General features: G+C 37.0%; 4 protein-coding genes across 4 annotated transcripts in view; 1 reads left to right on the top strand and 3 right to left on the bottom strand.

Annotated features, from left to right (window-relative positions):
• The window catches only part of LOC140137392 (ATP-dependent DNA helicase DDX31-like), a 215,672-nt gene that overhangs the window by 16,740 nt on the left and 175,642 nt on the right, over positions 1 to 23,290 (top strand). Inside the window, exons 12-14 of the mRNA XM_072159031.1 lie at positions 553 to 692; positions 1,143 to 1,327; positions 2,088 to 2,262. Coding sequence (XP_072015132.1) covers positions 553 to 692; positions 1,143 to 1,327; positions 2,088 to 2,262 — 500 coding nt within the window. The remainder of the gene's footprint in view (positions 1 to 552; positions 693 to 1,142; positions 1,328 to 2,087; positions 2,263 to 23,290) is intronic.
• Positions 4,758 to 8,312, bottom strand: LOC140138266 (uncharacterized). The gene is made up of 2 exons (XM_072160180.1): positions 8,198 to 8,312; positions 4,758 to 6,523 (listed from the first exon to the last, which is right to left on the bottom strand). The coding sequence occupies exon 2, from the start codon at positions 6,392 to 6,394 to the stop codon at positions 5,285 to 5,287; it is 1,110 nt and encodes a 369-aa protein (XP_072016281.1). The 5' UTR covers positions 6,395 to 6,523; positions 8,198 to 8,312; the 3' UTR covers positions 4,758 to 5,284.
• On the bottom strand, positions 14,128 to 16,625 carry LOC140138264 (uncharacterized). Its single transcript, XM_072160178.1, has 2 exons — positions 15,995 to 16,625; positions 14,128 to 15,475 (listed from the first exon to the last, which is right to left on the bottom strand). Exon 2 carries the CDS (start codon positions 15,472 to 15,474, stop codon positions 14,191 to 14,193), a length of 1,284 nt encoding a protein of 427 aa, XP_072016279.1. The 5' UTR covers position 15,475; positions 15,995 to 16,625; the 3' UTR covers positions 14,128 to 14,190.
• LOC140138263 (uncharacterized) lies at positions 17,778 to 20,265 on the bottom strand. The gene is made up of 2 exons (XM_072160177.1): positions 20,114 to 20,265; positions 17,778 to 18,719 (listed from the first exon to the last, which is right to left on the bottom strand). Exon 2 carries the CDS (start codon positions 18,701 to 18,703, stop codon positions 18,065 to 18,067), a length of 639 nt encoding a protein of 212 aa, XP_072016278.1. The 5' UTR covers positions 18,704 to 18,719; positions 20,114 to 20,265; the 3' UTR covers positions 17,778 to 18,064.

Below are 23,290 nucleotides of genomic sequence, written 5' to 3'. Positions count from 1 at the left end.
GCATTACGGCAGTGGGGATGGGCACCCACGGCAAAATGCCATGGGTGCCGTGGGTTAATTCGAGGGCTGCCATAAAAGTCTCATTGTGTCGACATTAGGATTGAAATTATTCCAAAATTTCACCATCGGACAAAAAATGTTGATAACAGCACTATTAAAGGGTATGCAATGCGGAACATGGGGTACTTACCCTGTTGGTAAACATTTTTAATAAAATAAACAAAGGTGGGAGTTCTTGTAGTTCTTGAGTTAAGGCCAATAATATGTGTTTTTTCTTCCTTGTTTTCCCCCTCCCAAGAAAAATCATGCACATGGGGCTGAAGTGTCACCCCTTTTATCAAGCCTTTCTTTCAAAGTATCTCCTTTATAGAGCCCATAGCAATCCTCTTTTATGTCAGCTTCATTTTTCTCAATATTTGAGGGCAAACGCCGCTAGGTCATGCTTCCCTTGTTCCTGCCTTAAATTTTAAATAGTACACCCGGCAGCCAGTGTGAGATTCAAAGTGTTTGAAAGTGTGATGTTATCTGTTCGTTTTTTGCTTGTCATTTCAGTACAACACCCCTGGTCAGCCTTCAGACTACGTTCATCGAGTAGGCAGGACAGCTCGTATCGGCAAGAAAGGCCACGCACTGCTTTTTCTCTCACCCTCGGAGGTGGACTATGTGCAGGTTCTTATTGGACTCAAAATAAGGTAATATAATATAAGTCCACCAAAAGGTTCTTGCTCATAGAAACATTTCCATTTACCTTTGTCGTTATTATCTATAGTAACCTTTTTACCCAAGCAATCTTAAGACCCTTGATTGTGTTTTGTGACTAACCCTATCTTGTTTATTTTACCAAATAAATTTATACAAAGTAGTATCAAGACCTGTCAGAAATACATGATCAGGTTTTGGTAAAACTGAGAAAAGATAGATTAATTGAGAAAGACCCAACGTTTTCACAATAGTAGGGTCATCTGCAGCAATTCTGTGACTGTGGAGTGAAAGTTGTTTCTCAGTGGATATGTCTTCTATAAAGGTTAATTACAAAATTTAGCGGGCTGCTCCTCGCGAAAGTGTGGGCACCCACTCACATCCCTGATTCAGAACTTTTGTTAATATCAATATTTATCGTAAATTCAATTTTTTTTTATTAGATTAACCCAGTTGCCACTAGAAGACATATGGTCTACACTACTCTCCAGTCCAGTGCCAGCAATGCTTGCAGAGCAAAGCAGACGACGAGACCCTAACACAAACGAGGATGCCGCCATAGCCCTCCAGCATAGCTGTGAAAACTTTGTACTAGAAAGCAAGGAGAACTTAGCTCTGGCAAAGAAAGGTATTGTGTGTGTTCTTTATTACAAATGTCAATGGAGCTTGAGCTGAATTTATTCCCGATCGCCTTTGCAAAAAGGTGATTCTCATGCATGTGCAGTGTTTACTTCTGTTTTCAGAGCATCAATTTCAGAGATACAAATCTCTTGAGGCAAAACTGATGTCGCTTTTGCAAGTTATCTCAACTCCCAAGCGATGTCACCTGACACATGAATGCATCAACCAATCATTTCCTATCAACCGGATCTATTATTTTGCCAATTCATTTATCTTTCTTGATCATAAACTTTTGGAGATGAGTTACTTCAAAGCAATAATTATTGACAGCAATGGATGTTCTAAAAATGTATTTTGTGGCCTTTTGGATATTTTAATTGTCGTCTGCAATTGCTATCGCTGTGATTCGTGTAAATGCATCACAAAATTCGGCGATTGCTTATTACTTTCCAAAAGCTGAGCATTGCAATACACAGATTTAGGGTTTCTCTACCGGAAGTCAATTTGTGCCGAAATTCCTTCCCACAATGCGATATGCGTATTGCATAACAAAGAATTTGATTAACCTTCGAACTGTATCTATTGTTATGCAAAACGCTTACTGCATTGTGGGAAGGAATTTTGGCACAAATTGACTACCAGTAGAGAAACTCTAAATCTGCGTATTGCTTAGCAATCAAGTATAAATTCAGCTTTATGCAAAATAAAACTAAAAACAAACAAATTATGATATTATTTACAGATTCCATTTGTTTCTTTTCTTGCAGCGTTCCAATCCTTCATCAGGTCATACGCCACATATCCCTCGTCACTCAAACATATCTTCCATGTGAAAAAGTTACACCTGGGACACGTTGCAAAGAGTTTCGCGCTGAGAGAAGCACCCTCGCATATGGGCACCGTTGGAGGAAAATCGGGACAGAAAGGGATCAAAAGGAAAAGGTAAGTGGAATTGCGGGAAAAAAGTGAAAAATTTGTCCAGTTTAATGTTTGTCTGGTTGTTTGTGTGTTTATGATCTTTTTCTCAAAGAAGAGTGAGTTGATAGGCTTTAAACAGGAAATAGAATTATGCGAAGGGAAACGTAATAAATAATAAATTAATAAATTTCGGATTTATATAGCGCCTTTTACCAGATCTTGGAGGATTCAAAGCGCTGTAATTTCTCTGTCATGGTGAATCATCACAATCAGATCGCATCATCTAGGCCAGTTGCAGCCGAACCTGGTGCAAACCTATCCACACTTAGATTGTAACATTCACCAATTATCTGTGCAGCTCCCCAAATTCCATTGGGTGAAGGCAGTTTTTTGATAACCAAGCAACTAATCTCCGTACCTCATATCTGGGTTAATTTGGTGGTCCTTTCGATATGACCCACATCCCATAATACTCATTGATGAGTATTATGGGATATAGTATGCATATCAGTGAGACATAGCATAGCCAGGGGGAGCTGGGGGGCTTCCCCCCACTAAAATCCTGCCACTGAGGCATATCCCTCAAGTTGTACTGGAGTACAAAATGCATTTGCTGACTTGTTTACAATTGATTACCATGTATAAACATTGTATAGTAAATTTTAGTAATTGGGGTCATCCTTCATGTAAAACTGCACAGAATTAGCCAATGCAGAAATTCTCTATTGAAGGATTATACAGCTTTATTCTGTAAGCTGCTAAATTCCTCAATGGAGTCTTTACACTAGTCTAACTCATGAATATCATACACCAAGGATACACCTATACTGGCGGGATATCAACATCTTTTTGGTTGAGCCAGGACAATATGGGCTATTCCATTTGAGTTCCACACTCCCTGTGGAAGATGACACTGCCTGCTACCCAGTTGAACTATATGGTCAATCCAGATGGAATATTTTGTGAGTTTAGTATTACAATCTAGCTAAATGCAGTGGAAAATGTAAATCCAGTTGGATTTCATACTTGGATACGATGGACAATATTCATAACTGATCTCATTTCACCCCTGGGTATAGAGAGGCAAGTGAGGTAAAGCATCTTGCCCAAGTGCACAACTCGATGGCACCACTGGGCCTCAACTAGCAATTCTCTGATTGCGAGGCAGAGCCCATACCACTGCACCACCCTGCCTCCACAAAGAAGGAAGAAGGCAGATGCATGTATATGTAATCCTGATAAGCACAATCATAAACATAACCAAAATTAGCTTGGACCATTGCATTATACTGCCTTTGGTAGATCTAAATACGAGAATGTTTACTGGACATGTACTGGCCCTTAAATGATATTGTTCAGAACCTTAAGGCGAACAATAAATAGGCCTAATCTCTTCCACATAGACAATTTAATACTACACCATGTATGTATCTAGTATAATGTGTTGTTAGGAAAAGAGATTAAAAAAGACTATAAGGTCATCAAAGGTCAGGTTATATAGGTCAATTGGTTCAGGTCAAATTCAGGCATCAATTTTGAATACATGTGATAGTCTGTGATATCATACATGTCATAATGAGGCATTAATTTTGATATTTTGTCTGTTACTGGATATATAATGGAAATGTGTGAGGTGGATATACTAAAATACCTTGGGATGTAAATGGTGAGTACAATTTAGATTGCCTAGTTGAGATGGATTGGGCAAATAAATATAAAAAAGTTACCAAAATCACAAAAATGAAGCTTACGGAAAACTACCTAATATGGTGGTATAGGTTTCAAAAAATACAATCTTTTTCAACATTGCTGTAGTGTGGTTGTGGTAACCTGTTACTATGGCTTAATTAAGTTTCAGTGACATAGTGTCGCAAGTTCAAAATACAAAATATAGCTCAACATTGAAAATAGAAGCATTTTAACCGGTTCGTTTTTTGATAGTTGTGGAGCACCAAGTTCATGAAGCCATAAAAGAAATCAGGGGCCACTTATTCCCATTATACATATCAACATTATTTCCCTAATGTGTTAGCAACACATATCCAAAATTTTAACGAAATCCGTTGATAGTAAGCTTTCCTAAATGAAGTGAATTTAAAACATTAGTGATGTACCACTTTTTGGCTTATACCATTAGAAGCATGTACGCGTCATTGATACTGATGCCACCAATTGAACGAGAAGATTTGCCCCTTCATTTTGCATACCACTTTGTCCAATTTCTTTTTCTCATTTCTTCACAAAATGCAAAAAAATGCAATGGGTGTAGTACCCCCTTAACATCATTTAAATAGGACAATGAATTTGATGTTGTTAAGTATGATTTTTAGATAAGTTTCCTTTTGAATTTTACTGTAATTTGGCCTTTTGATAAGGGAATAATAGATGAAATAAATTAGATGAAACTTATATATTAACTGCTTTATTGACATATTTACAACACAATTATTAATAATACTACAGTAACTTTTTGAAGGTTTGAAGGCAGTGACTTCATGACAACATGAACTGTAGGCCTTAACTGCACAGATGCCAATGCTCACGATTGTAGCCAGGAGGCTCCCGAAAAGTAGACCCAACTCCTGACCTTACAGCTGTATACAAAATCCTCCCTAATTTCTGTATATTAAAATGTTTTTGTTTTTCTAGAAATATTCCCACTCAACTTCCCTCAAGTCAAGAGCCGCCCTTCAACATTGTTCACCACATTATCAGTCTTTTATACCCATAAAAATGGGGTGTCTGATATCATTTCTCTTGACTCTCGCATGTTGCATACACATTATAGTTTTGTTTAACCATTAACTGCTATATACTATGTCTTCTAAAGGTATTTATTTAGTAAAACTATTTAACTCTGGTAGTGCAAAGTGATAGGCCTACAAAATTATAACCTGTAATGTTTTGCTGTTGCATATTTTTAAATTTTTATGTGCTATATATTCCTGCCTTCATACTTTTTATCTCTTGTTTTGTAATGACTCTTAAATAATTGGGGATGATGAAAAAAAAAATCTCATTTGTTCTTTCTTTTCTTGAATGAGAATCAAAGAATGGAGCATCTGCGAAATAGACTACCATCGTCACTAAATTTAACTCTCTTTATTTTCTTTGTACACTCTTCACTCGGGGTTGAATGTTTCCTCTTCAAGATTGACTTGATTGGGCTCAAAGGTGCTGTCAGGTTAGGTTTAGAACCATCTGGTAAAGATGTTCCCAGGGTTTTATCAAAGCTATGCAGAGAACATCTTGGCAATAGTCCTGGAGAACTTTCTTGGAACTGTCCCGAAGATTGTCCCGGTACAGCTGGGGACCATGCTGAAGATGGTCCTGGGGTGTCCTCAGAACCATCCATGGACCATCTTGAAGATTTGCCAGTGGTGTTCTCAGAATCATCTTTAGACCATCTTGAAGATGGTGAGGTAGTGTCCTCAGAACCATCCATGGACCTTCCTGAAGATGGTCCTGGGGTGTCCTCAGATCCATCCATGGAAGATGGTCTAATGGCATCCTCAGAACCATCTGATGAGGACCGTACTGAAGTTGATCCTGGGATACTATCAAGATATTTTTGGATTAATTCATCATCTCCCACAGTTGCTGGTGAGGAGTGATTTATTGACAATTCACTGTCACTGGTATCACTGCTTTCTTCCACTGCTCCTTCTTGGCCATCTATCTGATAACCCTCTCTATCCTTGAGCTTGTAAGCTACGTACACTATACATGCATACGGTTTCTCTCCTTTTTTACAAAGATTACCAGGATTAAAACTTGTGTTTTCCAGCCTCGAATCGGCTCTTTCCAGCATATAATACTGAATTAGTTGTTGTTCAAGAGCGATACAATACTGTTCCTTATCGATGAAGCGATGGGCTCGTTTAACATCAGATGGTATAATATCTGTCGTGACTGCAGTCAAAGCTATCAACCCACTGTAGCCATCTTTTTCATATTTAGACCATTTATTGCTAATACCTTCCTTAAGTTTCCAAGTGCTCTGTTTCTTTCGGTCAAACTTCATATAGCCACCTCCGTTTTTGGATCTTCGCTTGGCATGGGTTTTTCCTATAGTGAAAGATGCGATGACCTTGTCCGGTTGCTGTGTTTCAATATCGGAAAAAGTACCATGTACTTGGTTCACGAGGCTCCTCATTGCAGTGCTGAATGAGAGTGGTTTCTTGTCAGCAAGGTCTACAAGATTAAAGCTGTAATGTCGGACGGTCCCCTTGCAAAGTTCATCGTATGAAACGCCTCCGTAGTACTTTCTGTTACATCAGACATTCTGAAACCAAAATTTAAAGGAAAATAATGATATTAAATAACAATTAATGATATTTAATTCATTTTATTATTATTTTCACTGCCAAAACACTTTCCCCTTACTTGCCAGTTTTACATATTTACAATGATTACCACTGTGTTTTTGTATCAAGAGAGACAATTGGACTATTCCATTTGAAATCCATAATTCCCCCTGTTGAAGATTTAGCTATAGTCTGTAAACCTTCCTCGAGTCAGTAATTTAGATATTGTTTTTCATTGTATCTCTTAATATAGTGATGAGAAGTATATAAAAGTATACATTTTCAGAAAGGAAATGATGCAAAGAATCAAACTAGAATAACAGATTCCTGCAAATATTAACAGTTTTTGAGAAAATCTCAAAATTTGATCTTACTTTACTGACTCGAGGAAGGTATACGGACTATAAAGTCTTCCACAGAAGGAGTATGGGTTTCAAATAGAATAGACAATTAGGTAACTTCCATTTGAAATACTCACTCCAGTTGTGGAAGATATAGGTAAAGCCATAATACGGGGGGAGTATGGGTTTCAAAATAATTAACGTAGCCAATTCCATTTGAAAAACATACTCCTTCTGTGGCAGATGTCTTAAACCTTCCACAGGGGTATGGAAGATTTCTAATGGAGAAGCCCATGGGACAAGCATAGGTGGTGGAAGGGGAGGGGGCACTTCCCCAAAAATTTCTCCATGGGGGAGGGACAGCCCCATAAAAATCCAAATAGAAGAAAAAATAAATCAATAATTGCCTTGTGTATCTTCCTTTTTAGCCTGAAAAAGTGCTTAGGGCTTAAATTGTACAATTTTGCATGCTTCGTGCACACTGGTCCATCAGATATCAAAATTCAACTTCATTTGGGCTAAAATAGTCAGAAATTGACATTTTTTCATGCATTTCACATGCAAATATCCCAGTCATACTGGCACAAAATATGCCCCCCCCCCCAAAAAAAAAAACACCCAACAAAACAAAACAAACTTTAATGCTTTTGGTGCCACTGGGGACCAATTTCAATCAAGATGATTTGAATTGAAGAAATCGTAACAAAAGACAGGAAGGAAAATAATGTGGAATGACCTGCAAGCTTGAACAAATAAACAAAAATCACTGCTCTTTTGCAAAGAGTTCAAAGAAAGACATTATAAGGACTAGAATCAAATTTAAAGTTTCTCTATTTTATTTTGTTAAATGTGTGAAGCAGAACTTTATGTGATTTTATTCAGAGAGTACTGCCTGATTTTTATGCCCTGGTCAGATATTCCAGTAAAAATGGATGTTGCAATAAGTTTTGTAAGGTAAAAATTCATTTATATTGCTTGAACGTTATCTTGATGTTATAGTTTCAGTTATAATCTGAGCTTGCAAAGATTTTAAAATCCAATCCAGTATCACCCACTTGACTCAAACTTTGTCAAAATAAGACTTTCAAAACTTTACTGCATTTTTGCTCATTGAATAATTTGTGGAGCATATAGTCAAATAATTTGTTATACATCTCTGCATACATAGCTATGCATGTCCTGTGAAATATTCATGTCATGTTATTTTTACACAATGGCATTTCAAAAACTTTGAAAGTACATCATCAGGGCTTTGGAAGCTCCAAGAGCAGACACTAGCTAATTATAGACTTCGAGTATCAAATTTCTTACCTTATAGTAAACTGGTAGTACAGATTTCAAAAGTTGATAATATAAAGGCACAGCACACCCAATTCCATTCGGATGCAGGGACAATTTACCAGCTACATGTATGATGAAGCCTGCTACTACAGTACCATTTGATTAGTGTATAACCTTTCAAGAGAGGACCAGAGTCAAATTCTAGGACTGAAAAAAGAGGACATTTTTGCGCCACATTTATTTTTGCAAGTTTCGCATTCCAGTCAGTTAACGCAAAAATTGCAGGACTAGAAATTCTAGCACTGTAAAAATTCTAGTACGGAAATAAGAGGACATTTTTGCGCTGCATTTATTTTTGTGATTTTCACTTTCCAGGGGGCAAAATTGTAGAACCAGAGTCCAATTCTAGCGCTGTAAAAATTATAGTGCTGTAAAAAGAGGATATATTTGCGCCACATTTATTTTCGTGATTTTCGCATTCCTGGCAACTACCCAGGGCAACTACCGCAAAAGTTGCAGGACTAGAGTCCAATTCTAGCACTGTAAAAATTCTAGCACTGTTAAACATGTTAAAGGAGGACATTTTCATGCTGCGTTTATTTTTGCACTTTTTGAATTCTTGGCAACTAACACAAATATTTAATATTACATTAATGTAGAAAATGTGAAGTCAGTAAAATTAATACCAAGCCATGAAGCAAAATATTTAAATTGTTGTTGCATGAAAATTTGATTCCACAAAAATGGCTACTTTTACAATACTATAAAAGTTGAAATTTTTGTGTGATTAATTTTTCACACTTTGCCAATTTTGAACGGTTCCCCTTGTTTTTAAATTCGCAATTCTTTGTTTTCTTACATTGAACTACACACAAAAAGAATATATTTGTATGGTGGCAGCTTGGAACGCAAAAACCGCAAAAATAAATTTAGAGCAAAAATTTCCACTGTACAGTACATTATGAGGCATGTCACTTCTGACTTGATTACTTGTCAGCACTATGACTTGTTAGTAAACATGGTAAACTTGGGAGGGGAACTTGATAATGTCAAAGGTGATCATTTCTGGTGGTAGTAAAGGGGGGGCTCCCTGTTTCATGGTATATGTGTATGTGCCCAGGCTTATGGGTGCAATATTTTGGCAACTTTGGTGAAAAGAAGCATTGGCCCTTCAAATACATATTTGGTGAATCATGAAATAGCTTGAAATGGTACAAAATTAACCATAGAGTACACAGTTTTACCCCTGCATTCAGAAATTTCAATCGTCAAAACAAATCATAAACAACTCATTGCTTAGTTTGATTGACAGGTGACATCATACGCAAACTAGTATTATTATCTCTAGCTCTGATTATAATGAAATTCTAGACCCTTTTTCAGACACCGTCTTTATGCTGGCTTTTATGAATGCTAAATTATTATCTAAACCTTTGATAGATGTTGATGTATAAAAAACATATATTTAAAGCTACAAATATCATATCATCATCTTTATTTAATGCAAGCAAAAACATGTTTGTTTAAAAATGGCCATAAGGCGACAAAAAATTCCAAAAAATTGAGGTAGATATATTTTGACTGAAAAAAGAGTGAACGGAGGGGAAAAATGCAACACAAAAAAACTTTTTTTTTTTCAGATTTTGGTATTTTTTTATTCATTTGCTAAAAAAACCCAATAACAACAACACAAAAAACAATGCCTGACTGACCAACCCTACTTGAAAGGGCCATATCCGCCCCTGAAGAACGGGGTCTATTTTTGTTGCCTAAAAGGTGAATTTATACTCTATCGCTGAGCGAAGAGTATTTGACCAATGAGGGTAGCGCCCTTTTCTCAATAAAATGTGATCTGTGCTACCTCATTGGCTAGAAACCTTTCGCTCATCGCATTTCCCAATTTGATGCAACGTGAAGCATGCTGCATCATTAGCTAGAAACCAATCGCTTGTCGCTCAGCAATGGTGTATAAATTCAGCTTTTAAAATAACTTTTATACTGGCAAAAAAATAATCCTTTGTTAAGGGAAGGGGTATGAACGTTTGGACAGTATTTATTGTGGGACATTAGAGCACATCAGACATATCGAATTGCATTCTGAATACGAAGAATGTCCTTTTTTGATTTTTTGAAATTTGCAATGTAATACACATTTGATGGCAAATCATTAAAAATTGATATTTTTGATATTTAACAGTAATTGAAGTAAACTTTATAAATCTGATGATTTATACTTAAAGTGTATGTAGGTGGGATGAAAAGCCGACGATCAATTGAAAATTTTGACCTTTCGTATTGAAGAAAAAAATCCATATCTTCAATATAAAAGGTCAAAATTTTCAATTGATCGTCGGTTTTTCCTCCCAGCTACATACACTTTAAGAATATATCATTAGATTTATAAAATTTATTTCGAGGACTGATATATCAAAATTTGAAAAATATCAAATTTTAATAATTTGTCATAAAATTTGTATTATATCGTGAATTTCAAAAATGAAAATTATTTGATATCAGAAAGACATGCTTCAGTATTCAGAATGCAATTCGATACGTTGGAGGTGCTCTCATGTCCCACAAAAAATACTGTAGAAACGCCATAAACGCTCATTCTAGATCCCTTAAGCTTTTGTTTTTGTAAATCTGTTGTGGTGTGTTGTCCGTTTTAAACCATAAAAGAAGAAAAATATGGGACATTTTGGCAAATGGTCGCAGGGGCTATGAGACAAAGGCTTATTTTTTGGATGCCTTATGTATTTTTAACCTATTTTTGACCACCGCTTTATGCAAGTCACCACTGTTAGCTGCCGATTCCATGTATTCTTTCTTCATGTCTAGCAAGGTGGCCTTTGTACTTGTAGGTTTTCCTGCAAAGTGTACATGCATATTCATAGGTTTCATCTATATAATAATACGCATCGTCTATCTATCTGTCTATCTATCTGTCTATCTATCTGTCTGTGTGTCTGTCCGCCTATTTTCTATATAATAATACACATCGTCTGTCTATCATGTCTATCTATCTGTCTGTGTGTCTGTCCGCCTATTTTCTCGGAGACTAGGGGTCGCACGTTCCTCAAACTTGGTGGGTGGGTGCAGCTTGACCCCAGACAGAACAAGTTTGTATTGGTTAGTGGGTCAAGGTCACCCGAGGTCATCCAGGGGTCAAATTAGTAAAAACTGTTTTTCTCAGAGACTGGGGGTCGCATGTTCCTCAAACTTGACGGGTGGGTGCGTCTTGACCCGGGACAGAACAAGTTTGTATTGGTTAGTGGGTCAAGGTCACCAGAGGTCATCTAGGGGTCAAATTAGTAAAAACTGTCATATGGGCATGCAACTTGGTGGGTAGGTGCATCTTGACCTAAGACGGAACAAGTTTGTATTGGTTAGTGGGTCAAGGTCACCCAGGGGTCATCTTAGGTCAAATTAGTCAAAACTGTTTTCCGCCTATTCTCTCGGAGACTAGGGGTTGCACGTTCCTCAAACTTGGGGGGTGGGTGCATCTGGACCTCAGAACAAGTTTGTTTCGGTAAGTGGGCCAAGATCACCCGAGGTCATCCAGGGGTCATCTGAGGTCAAATTAGTAAAAACTGTCATATGGGCATGAAACTTGGTGGGTACAGTCAACTTTTAGAGTCAAATTTTGGACGGTCATTTTGGGGTCATCCAAGGTCAAATTACTAAAAACTGTTGTATGGGCATGAAACGTGGTGGGTACAGTCAACATTTAGAGCCAAATTTTGGAAGGTCATTTTGAGGTCACAAGGGGTCATCCGAGGGGTGGGTGCATCTGGACCTCAGAACAAGTTTGTTTTGGTAAGTGGGCCAAGATCACCCAAGGTCATCCAGGGGTCATCTGAGGTCAAATTAGTAAAAACTGTCATATGGGCATGAAACTTGGTGGGTACAGTCAACTTTTAGAGTCAAATTTTTGGACGGTCATTTTGGGGTCATCCAAGGTCAAATTACTAAAAACTGTTGTATGGGCATGAAACGTGGTGGGTACAGTCAACATTTAGAGCCACATTTTGGAAGGTCATTTTGAGGTCACAAGGGGTCATCCGAGGTCAAATTAGTAAAAACTGTCCTATGGGCATAAAACATGGTGGGTACAGTCACCATCAGCCAGGTAATCGCGACAGCCGAGAACCGCCAAATACGGGTAATCGCCTAGTTGTGAATATTCACCCTATGTGTTTGCAAACTTGATTGGGCAGAGAAATGTTTCAAACAAATAGAACATTCATGAGAAGCATTTTCATGAATGTTTTCTATGTGTCTCTTTAAATTATTTATATTTGCAAAATCAAAGCGACAGATGGGACATGTGTTCTGATTTTGTCCATCATTGTGAATGACATCTGTATGTCTTTCCAAGTTATGTTTACTCGCAAAATATTCATCACAAAAGAAACATTTGAACCGCTTTTGAATTTCATTTTCTTCTCCTTCTCTTTCTCGTTCTCCTTTACCTTCACCTCCTCCTCCTTCTTCCTCTTCTTCCTCCTCCTCTTCTTCTACTTCTTCTCCTACTTCTCTTCTTTCTTCTTCTCCTTCTTTTCCTTCCCCAGTTTGGACTGATCGTTGTTCATTTGCTGTTTCTTCTTCTTCCTCTTCATCTTCTTCATCTTCTTCTTCTTCCTTCTCTTCTACTTCTCTTTCTTCTTCTTCTCCTTCTCCTTCTTCTCCTTCCCCAGTTTGGACTGATCGTTGTTCATTTGCTGTTTCTTCTTCTCCTTCTTCCTCTTCTTCATCTTCTACTTTATCATCTTCATCTTTTTCTTCTTCCTCTTCTTCTTCCTCTTCTTCTTCCTCCTCCTCTTCTTCTACTTCTCTTCTTTCTTCTTCTCCTTCTCCTTCCTTCCACAGTTTGGACTGATCTTTGTTCATTTGCTGTTTCTTCTTCTTCTTCGTCTTCTTCTTCTTTTTCTTCCTCCTCTTCCTCTTCCTCCTCTTCTTCTACTTCTTCTACTTCTCTTCTTTGTTCATTTGCTGTTTCTTCTTCTTCTCCTTCTTCTCCTTCCCCAGTTTGGACTGATCGTTGTTCATTTGCTGTTTCTTCTTCTTCCTCTTCATCTTCTACTTCATCATCTTTTTTTTCTTCCTCTTCTTCTTCTTCTTCTTCTTCTTCTTCTTCCTCTTCTTCTTCTTCTTCTTCTTCTTCTTCTTCTTCCTCTTCTTCTTCTTCTTCTTCTTCTTCTTCTTCTTCTCTTTCTTCTTCTCCTCTTTCTTCTTCTTCTCCTTCTTTTCCTTCCCCAGTTTGGACTGATCGTTGTTCATTTGCTGTTTCTTCTTCTTCCTCTTCATATTCTTCATCTTCTTCTTCTTCCTTCTCTTCTCTTTCTCTTTCTTCTTCTTCTCCTTCTCCTTCTCCTTCCCCAGTTTGGACTGATCGTTGTTCATTTGCTGTTTCTTCTTCTTCTTCCTCCTCCTCTTGCTTCTCCTCTTGTACTTCTTCTTCTTCTTCCTCTTCCTCTTCTTCCTCCTCTTCTTCTTCCTCCTCTTCTCCTCCTACTCTTTCCTCTTCTCCTCTTTCTCCTTTTTCTTCTCCTTCTTCTTCCTTTATTTCTTCTTCTCCTTCTTCTTCCCCAGTTTGGACTGATTGTTGTTCATTTGCTGTTTTATGAAATCTTTTCCTAGATTTTGCAACTGCTGATGCTGATGATGATTCTTTTCCCCCCTTTTTCTTTTTCTTTTCTTTTTTTTTTTTGGGGGGGGGGTTTTAAAAAAACCCAGGGAGGTCAAGACCTCAAAGCGCCCTCCCAGCACACGCACCAGAGTTTTGACTGATTGTTGTCCATTTGCTGTGTTATGAAATTTTTTCCTGTGCAGATCAAGTGCAAATTTATTCGACAGCGTTTTCCCACAATCTCCACATACCTGAGCGTTCTTTTTTTCATGAACATTCTGTTTGTATCTTTTCAAACCATATTTATTCAGAAATGCTTTAGGACAAAAGGAACATTTATACTGGTTTTTATTGTCATGATTTTCCTCCATATGTCATTTCAGATTATGTTCACTCACAAACCTTTTTGGACAAATGGGACATTTGTACAGACTTTGAGCAACAACATCAGTGCTTTCTTCCGGAAGGTCAAATCGACTGAAATCGTACTCTTTCTTTTCTTTTTAGACTGTGCATCTGTCAAATTTTGTGATTTCCTTTTCGGGATTGAAGCACTAGGATTTGTCACCGGTAATTCTCGGGTTGCTTCCATGTTTGACAATTTTGTTTCAATCAATCTTTTGAGATGCCGCTTTAGTGTACTTAGATCAGAAAACATTTTCCCACAATGTCTACATACTTGTGAACTCTGTCTTTTCCTGCTATGTGCTTTATCACTAATGTAACTTTTGTATTGATTTTGACCAGCATTATCATGAACTTCCTCCATGTGAAATTTCAGATAGTGTTCATGCACAAAAGTTTGTTTACAGAGGCGACATACAACATTACCAGTTTTCACTTCACCAACATCGTGTTCAGGAATGATATGACTACTCGTATTTTGTCTTGGTCCAGCGATTTCTTCAGGTATTTGTCTCTTCTCCATTGAACTTAAAGTACCTGTAGAAGGTAGCTCATCGGTTGAAACATTTGGATTTTGGAAGTGGTCTTCAGGAGTTAAAAAACTGCTGGTACTTTGTCTTGAAGATGGCTCTTGAATAGCTTGTGCTGTTGTATGGTCATCACTCTGGACAACTTCACAGTCCTTAAGCTTGTATGCTACATACACAATACCTGCATATGGTTGAGACTCACAAAGATTACCAGGATTAAAGCTCTTGTTTTCCAGCCTTGAGTCAACTCTCTCCAGCATATAATGTTGAATAAGTCTCTGTTCAAGAGCAATACTATACTGTTCCACATTGATGAAGCTATAAGCTCTTTTAACATCAAGTGGTATCATATCTGTTGTCACCGCGGTTAGAGCTACCAACCCACTGTATTCCATTGGTTTAGGAGAGTACATATTACGCCACCTGGCATTAACACCATCGCTTAGCTTCCAAGTGTGCTGATCTGTATGGTCAAAGTGCTGAAAGCCCCCGCCTGCTTTTCTTCTTCGCCTTGCATGGGATTTTCCGATGGTGAACGATTCTATTTCTTTGTCCCATTGTTGTGTTGTGATATCTTTAAATGTGTCATCTATTTGTCGCACAAGTGTATCCACAGCAGTTTGGAATGATAATGGTGGATTATCACCAAGATCAACTAGATTAAAGCTGTACGACTTGAATGTCCCCTTACAAAGGTCTTCATAGCTGACACCTCCCCTGGTAGTTTGTGTGATAGCTGACATTCTGAAGGAAATATTTGAAAAGGAAATAAGTTGCATTAGAAATGCAATCTAAGAGTATTATTTGGGTCATCCAAATGAGAGAATTTTATGGAATAGCATATAGCTGGTGTGAATTGTTTATCAAAAAGGGAATGCAAAGCAGTACAACTTGTTCACACTGCAAGTCAACTAAAATTGATCAGGACTTTTGTGAAGTCTACTCAAACTTAATACGGCTTTTGCCCAAAGAAAACCGGGTAATACTCATGAATACAAATATTTTATTTGACTGTAGAATTTTATTATTTATTGAATCAACTTTATTAATCAAAGAAGAATGCACACAAAACCCAAGAACAACTGAGATCCAAATGAATTCCAGGCAACAGAAAACAAAAAACAAACAGCAAACATATAAAACAAATAAATAGAATCTTTAGTTACAAATTATGCAAAAATAAAAAAGCATTTTTTAAAACTTATTTTAGATAAGTCCAGTCCAACATAGTTTGCCTTTAAATCAGTATATAAAATATCTTACCTTTAGCAGTATAAAACTGATGTAACAGGATTCACAAAATGTAATCTAACGCAGGTACGTAGTAGATTTATCTATATATGGTCCTTTAGGAGGAAAGTGTTAAACAAGCTGATCATACTGATTTCAGGGGAGAGGTCATTTATTACAGTTGACATGTCATACATGTAGTAGTTTAGTAGTTTTTATAGATATAGAACATACACACATACACCCCAGTATCAGATTTGATTTTGGATAAAATGTGACCAAAGTTCAGAGATCCATGCACATTGTTGATACTGTCAATAATCATGCCAGTCACAAAGTGTGGTGTAGTTTCATGATTTTGTTGATTTGTAGTAAAAGGCTGGTTGTTGATGCAATGCAGGATGCATAATTTGCAATACACATTCATTCATTGGTATACAGTAGTCACTAGGAGCCACAACATGCTCATCCATCACAGTTAAGTTCTTTAACCCCAATACATTTATATGTTCATTGAATGATCTTTGATAATTTGGGCACAAAAACTCATACTCTGCAACTTGAGCTCAAATTGTACACTATGATTGTTTAATTGAGGTTATTGAACTATGCCATTGAGATGAGGTTATTGTGGTCCATAGTGAGTGTTTTGAGACATTGTAGTTTACCCTCATTGTTCTGATTTCGGAACCATTGGACTGTGTCATATTATGAGACCAGCACAATAGGTCTATGTTTATACAGACAATAAAATTTAGGAAATAAATAAGTTCAGCAGGTGGGCCAGCAGGTGGGAAACAAAATGTAGTTTCAGAGTTGGTTAAAAGTCATAGAGTAGTATATTGGTCACAGAAAACACCAATTCACAAAATGCATTGCAACAGGTTGGAGGCAAAATAGTTTTGAAAATCCCATCATGTATTTGTTCCATCAAAAACTGGTTCCATGTAGACTTTTGACTGTTTGATATCATTTTATCAAATGGCATTATGATCGTCTGTTCAAATATCTCTCCTTTCTGGCAATATGAAACAGCAATAAGCTGGTTAGCAATTCCAGATTTCGGCATACTTGCAATGCATTATGGGGAAAAAATTGGAGATAAATCTGAGGAGGCTACTGTACATTTCAATGTGGTGAACTGTGTTGTTTGCATAAAAACATCTTGTACTGGAATTTTGCCAATTATTTTGTCTTTATTTCTTCATGATATCAATATATTTAATCAAATACAATGTATCATGAAGAAATAAAGACAAAATAATTGGCAAAATTCCAGTACAAGATGTTTTTATGCAAACGGCACAGTTCACCGCATTGGAAATGTACAATAGCTTCCTCGTATTTTCAATTTTATTTGGCGACTTTTGTTTCTGCACATGTGCAGTTGTAATTGCGAAAGGGCTTAGAAGGTTACATGGCCCAATTAAGTTCAAATATAATTGGTGATGACTGATCTAGATGTGACCACAGTACCTCACATACAGTGCATATCATAAACTTCATTGGTACAGTGACACAGTCTCCTTAAAGCTACTAGTACTAACATCGTTCACCAGCATTATACCAATCGTTGCTCAAATTTGACCTCAAGTTTTGGAATATGAGTTTTTGTACCTAACACATTCAAAGGTCATTCAACGATTATAGAGACGTGTTGGGCTAATGTAAATGGTGGGATGGGGAATGATGTTACTTGTGTAGCATAAAGTTCAATAACGTTAAGTTCAATAAGCCTCATTAGGGCATTTCTAGGGTCTATGCTTTGAAAGTATCAAATGCTTTTGATACATGTAGGTCAAATTTATTCCAATACTGTATAAGTGGTTATTTTCGCATACAGATATTTTCGCAATTTCCAACACAGATGACTTTTGTGTGTTGATATATTCGCAAAATTCATGCCCTACAAATGTTACCATATGACAAAAATGTTTGTGTTGTTAAATTCGCGATATAACCTCGATGCGGTGAAATTCATGAAAATAAATCCTCACGAAAATTACCACTATACATTTGATTATTTATTAGTTTCTACTGCTTAGTTATTAAAGATTTTAATGTGTCTGCGCTCAGTTTTGGTCTCCCATCCGGGCATCTTCTCTATCTGTCTTTCAGCTTGTAAGCAACATACACAATACCTGCATATGGTGGTGTTTTGCAAAGATTACCAGGGTCGAAACTTGTGTTTCCCAGCCGTGGATCACCTCTCTCCAGCATATAGTAATGAATGAGTTGTTGTTCAAGAGCAAGAGCAAGCATTTCTGCATTAATCAAGTTGGGGTGCGCGTCTTTGACATGACCTGGTATGATATCTGTTGTCACTGCAGTTATAGCAATCAACCCACTGTATCCATCTTTATCGTATTGTTTGCGCCATCTTCCATTTACACCATCATCAAGACTCCAAGTATTTGGATTTAGTCTGTCGAACTCCTTATAACTCTTCGTATAGCTCTTGCTATAGCCGCCACCTCCTGCTTTGGCCTGTCTAGCATGGCTTTTACCTATGATAAAAGAGTCGATCTTCTTGTCCTGCTGTTGTGCTTCGATGTCGGCAAATGTTTGATCTATTTGTCGCACAAGGGTATTCACACCCTCCTGGAGAGGCACAACATTACCTGTACGCCTGTCGGCAAGATCCACTAGATTAAAGCTATAATATGGGTCGACAGCCCCCTTGATAAGTTCATCGTAAGTAGCACCTCCTTTTGTACTTGTTGTGCTTTGTCTGTCAGCCATGGCTTCGTCTTATGTTCTGAAACAAAGAAGCCAAAAAAAGGGGGAGGGATGAAACTAAATAGAAATAATCTTGAGTATGCCAGTGCACATAAACGTTGAAAAAAAAACAGTGCATCCATCCGTATTTGAACCTGCGATGTTCGTATTCCCAGCACGGCGCTTTAACCAACTGAACTAAAGAGGCACGTTGGAGAAGAGCAGAAGATATAAATCTATAGGTATTAGGTTTGAATGATGTTCGTCGCATGAAGTCACATAAGTATGAAAATTATTATACTTAGTTCTTAGAGACCTAAGTATAATAATTTTCAGTAATAATCTTCTCTGTGAAAGAAATTTTGACTTATTTCAGTTGTATAATATTGATTTAGCATTAAGAGATATTTTCATGACATTACATAATCATTTGGTAAATAAAACATAGACATAGACTCCTGCTAATCATCTGATTAGTTTTTCGCCAAAAAGTATGCACATTTAGTAGTTAATTTACATTTAAGAGCTCTTCTACAAAAATTGTTAGAAATGCGATCAACCTTGTGGGCAAATTATCGCCAGGTCTGAGTGGTGTATGTAGCGAAACTTGATGCTCAAAGGAAGGATATCTACTAGTTGCACACCTGCAGTTGCACAGGATTTGTGTCTAAGTTCTTTTGCAGTCAATGGACTGTTCTAGTTAAAATCCAAACTACCCCTGTAGGAGATTTAGGAAATATCATCACAGCGGGAGTATGTTTTTCAAATGTATTTGGTCAGAGTTAATCATTTAGAAACCCATACACCCTCTGTATTATAGCTTTACATGTACCGTAACCACTCAGGTATAAGCCCACCCCCCTAGATGGCAGATTTCACTTCAAAATGGGGGTGGGCTTATACCCGGGGAGGACTAGTACTTGGAATTTAGAAATAAGAAAATTCATACCTGGGAATCATCCCCATTTGTATATGCCCAATGTACCAGTAATTTCTATCATCTATGTCAATTTCTTAACATTCTAAGTGTGGAATGTTAATTATCAGCTGATATATATTTTTTTATTTGTTCTTAAAAGTGAGAGAAAAGCACTGATTTGATTTAAGAACTTGGCCAAAATTTAGTACTGGGCTTAGTCGAGTGCACCCTTGTTCCCAGAATGTTTTGAAAAATAGGGGGTGGGCTTATACCTGAAGGTGGGCTTATACCCATGGTTACGGTATATCTTCCACAACTGGAGTGAGTATTTCAAATGGAAGTTACCCAACTGTCTAAATTCAAAACTCATACTCCCTCTGTGGATAACTTAAGCTAAATCTTCTACAGGGGTAGTGTGGATATTAAACGGAATAGCCCAATTCACTATCACATTGTGGATATATTTACTGGATTGGGGATATTAATTGACTACTGGTATGATAAACTTGTCTTACCTTACAATATTGCAGCAAATTGGCACAGGCTTCAGAGGTGGTATCAGATGTAAAGACACAAAATACACAACCAAATGGTTTGATGTTAATTCTGATGTGAACCAATTGCAACTTCAAAATACTTCACAAGCATCAAAGATTTGTGAAGTTCAATAATGTTGACAATTCAGAGGTCCATCCAGAAGGAAACTGATTGGGGTTGATGTGTTGAAAATATGTGCACAGCATTATATACTCCCGAAATATTTATTTGACAATCGACTCTCTCACTTGAATCCAAAACATTCTCATCTAATAGTGCACAGTTCTTTAACCCCAATACATGTGTACATTCATTGAATGACCTTTCTAGAGTTGGGTACAAAAACTCATATTCTGCAACTTGAGGTCAAATTTTGCACTATGATTGTTTAATTGAGGTTGTTGAACTATGCCATTGGGATGAGACTATTGTGGTCCATAGTCTCTGTCCAGAGCAGTCCAGGCAGTAGGTAGGACCAAGAGTTGAGTTTCAAGAAATAAATGCCGGTTTCAGGATATGTAGTGTTTCTATTGCTATAGTGTGTCTTTGTCTTAAGTAGGGGGTGTATTATTTTGCAAAATGTATAGAAATATTTTTCTACACTCCCCTCAAAATATGTGGTTATGCATGCAAAATATTACTGCAGTAATGAAAATATAATTTATCAATTGCTAACCCCCCTGGTAATTCCACATGTTGTAGTGTATTAAGGGACTAATATAAGAGTTTATAAGTATACTAAAACTGAAAATTATTAATTTAAACTTCAACACTACTTGTTTATTTCGCTTACCGGGAGCGCTTTCGAGGAACTTCCTCGTCATCAGATGCTAAAACTGTTTTCATTTCAGGTTAGAATATTTTGTTTCCAAAACACATTTTTTTTCATGGTCATATAAGTAGTTCACATATTTTGAGGGGATCTCTCAAAAATTTTGGGTTAATACACCCCCATCTCAAGTTGAAAGTAACGCCTTGTTTGATTTTACAGTGGTAGATTTGAATCAGTGTGTTTATGTGTTTGCGTCGCCAGTTTTCTGACAAATCGCCCCTTCTATACATGGGTATACGGCCTGCGGGATTAGGTTAGCGCACACAATTTGAATCTGCCTGCTGCGAAATCCAACATGGCGTTACTCTCAACTTGAGACGAGACAGACTATACACACTATTTTTAATTTACGCGTCACTTTCAGGTGGTTTCAGGTGGTGAACGTAGCTTAACATGCCCTTCCGTTTCCTGGTATATTTCTGAAATTGGTGGTTTTACCTGAAACGAAAATACCTATTTTCGTCTCAGGTTTTACATCCGAATTTTTTACTTGCAGTGATAAAACAAAAACATTTCAGTTGAAAGGTCAGGATGATATCATAGGTTTTAATATTAGTAGCTGGATCTAAATATCAAAGCACATTGAGAATATAAATTGACTTGACTATCAATTTGTGGAATTTGAGGCTTATTTTAGGATAAATCCTGACCTTTAAAAGCATTGTGCATTTTGGTTTCCATGCTACTTACATATGAAACAAACTTGTTTTTTTTTCTAATTAAGTGAATTCTTGGGTTTGATTTAAGTGCTACACAGACATAATAATTTCATTCTTTACAGATTTGAGGTGGAATTCTCTTCCATGTATCAATGTGTATTTTTGTTTACCAGCATTTGCTGACTAATGCAAAAGTGGAAATTTTCGCGCAGTTAATTTTTCGCGTTTTACCAATTTTGAACTGTTTCCCTTGATTTTAAATTTGCGATTCTAAGTTTCCTGACATTGACCTATACATAGACTATGCCATAGTCGAATTTTATTAAAAATATGTTATTATTAGTCATGATGAACCCATTTCGTTGAACTCAAAATTATAATGATGTTTATTAAAATTAAAGTATTCAATAGTAAAATGGTCATAAAGAGTTAAAAATATCAGACGATAGTGACAATAAAAGTAATTGAATGCAACATTATCTTGCATAATTATAACGGCTCACTTTAATACTGAACAATTCTGATTTTGGAATCTACCAGTTTATTGATAGCGAACCCCGAAATTTCGACTATGAACTTTGAAATGTAAGCAGAACTTTACCCCCTGGACTTTGCTCTCTAAAAACACACTGTCAAGCATACTTGTTTATCGGTCCATTAACCACAAGTACTAAGCATGGACGCGCTAGATGTTTGATGAGAGATTAACTTTCGCGTCAACACAAAAGCGCCGCAAATACCACAGACAGTTGTTTACGGTGTAGTTAATGGTAATGGCACGGGCCCAGACGATTTAAACCATAGCGAGGTATGGGCGACCAATCACAAGGCAGATCCATTTAAAGATGCATTACATCATGGACAATTTTAGTTAGGCCAGAAATTGGCCTAACTCTCCATAGAGTCCCGTGTTAAAAATCTTAACCGCAAGGCAATGTCAGTAGTCCACTTGGGAAGCTAACAAACAGAGGGAGTAGGGTGACTGATCAGATGTGAAAATCTATCAATTGTGCACACATTAATTGAATCAGAGTTTTAAGCTTAAATACAATATCCAGAGTATGCACAATGGGCAAGTGGACTACGGGGTAGTCTAACCTATACACAAAAGGAATATATTGTACGTTGTTATTTTGTTGGTATAAGCTCGGAACGCGAAAAGCGTGAAAATAAATGTAGCACAAAAAAATTTCCACTACAGTATATAATTTGCTTTATGAACTACAGTAAGCAAAAGAATGAACTCTCTTCACGCTGGTGTCGACTGCAGACGACAAGTTTCAAAAAATTTTAGAAATTCAAAAATTTCAGAAATGTAAATTTTCATGACCATATTTGGAATCAGCATGAAAAACGCATTAAAATGAGTACAAACAAGCCTAGTATTGGTTCAGTAGTTCTTAAGATAGCTCTTGATATTTTGAGAAAATATTTCAAAACTTGAACTTTTTCCATGGAGGCGCATGGATAGCACGCAGAGCATTATGGTACCAGTTGCGTTCACCCCTGTATATCCTAAATAAAGACAAATGTGTTAAATTAAAACAAGCAGCCAATACCTGTACTGATTTTAGCTCTGATTTAAGACCTTATACTTTGTTGAAATTGGTTGAGAAGTAAAGAAATGGTGATCCCAAACCTAAGGAAGATACAAAATTAGAAGT

Source organism: Amphiura filiformis, chromosome 17 (genome assembly GCF_039555335.1).
Source record: "Amphiura filiformis chromosome 17, Afil_fr2py, whole genome shotgun sequence".
Lineage (NCBI taxonomy): Eukaryota > Metazoa > Echinodermata > Ophiuroidea > Amphilepidida > Amphiuridae > Amphiura > Amphiura filiformis.
Note: the sequence above shows the minus strand (reverse complement) of the source record. Positions and strands in the feature narration are given on the sequence as shown.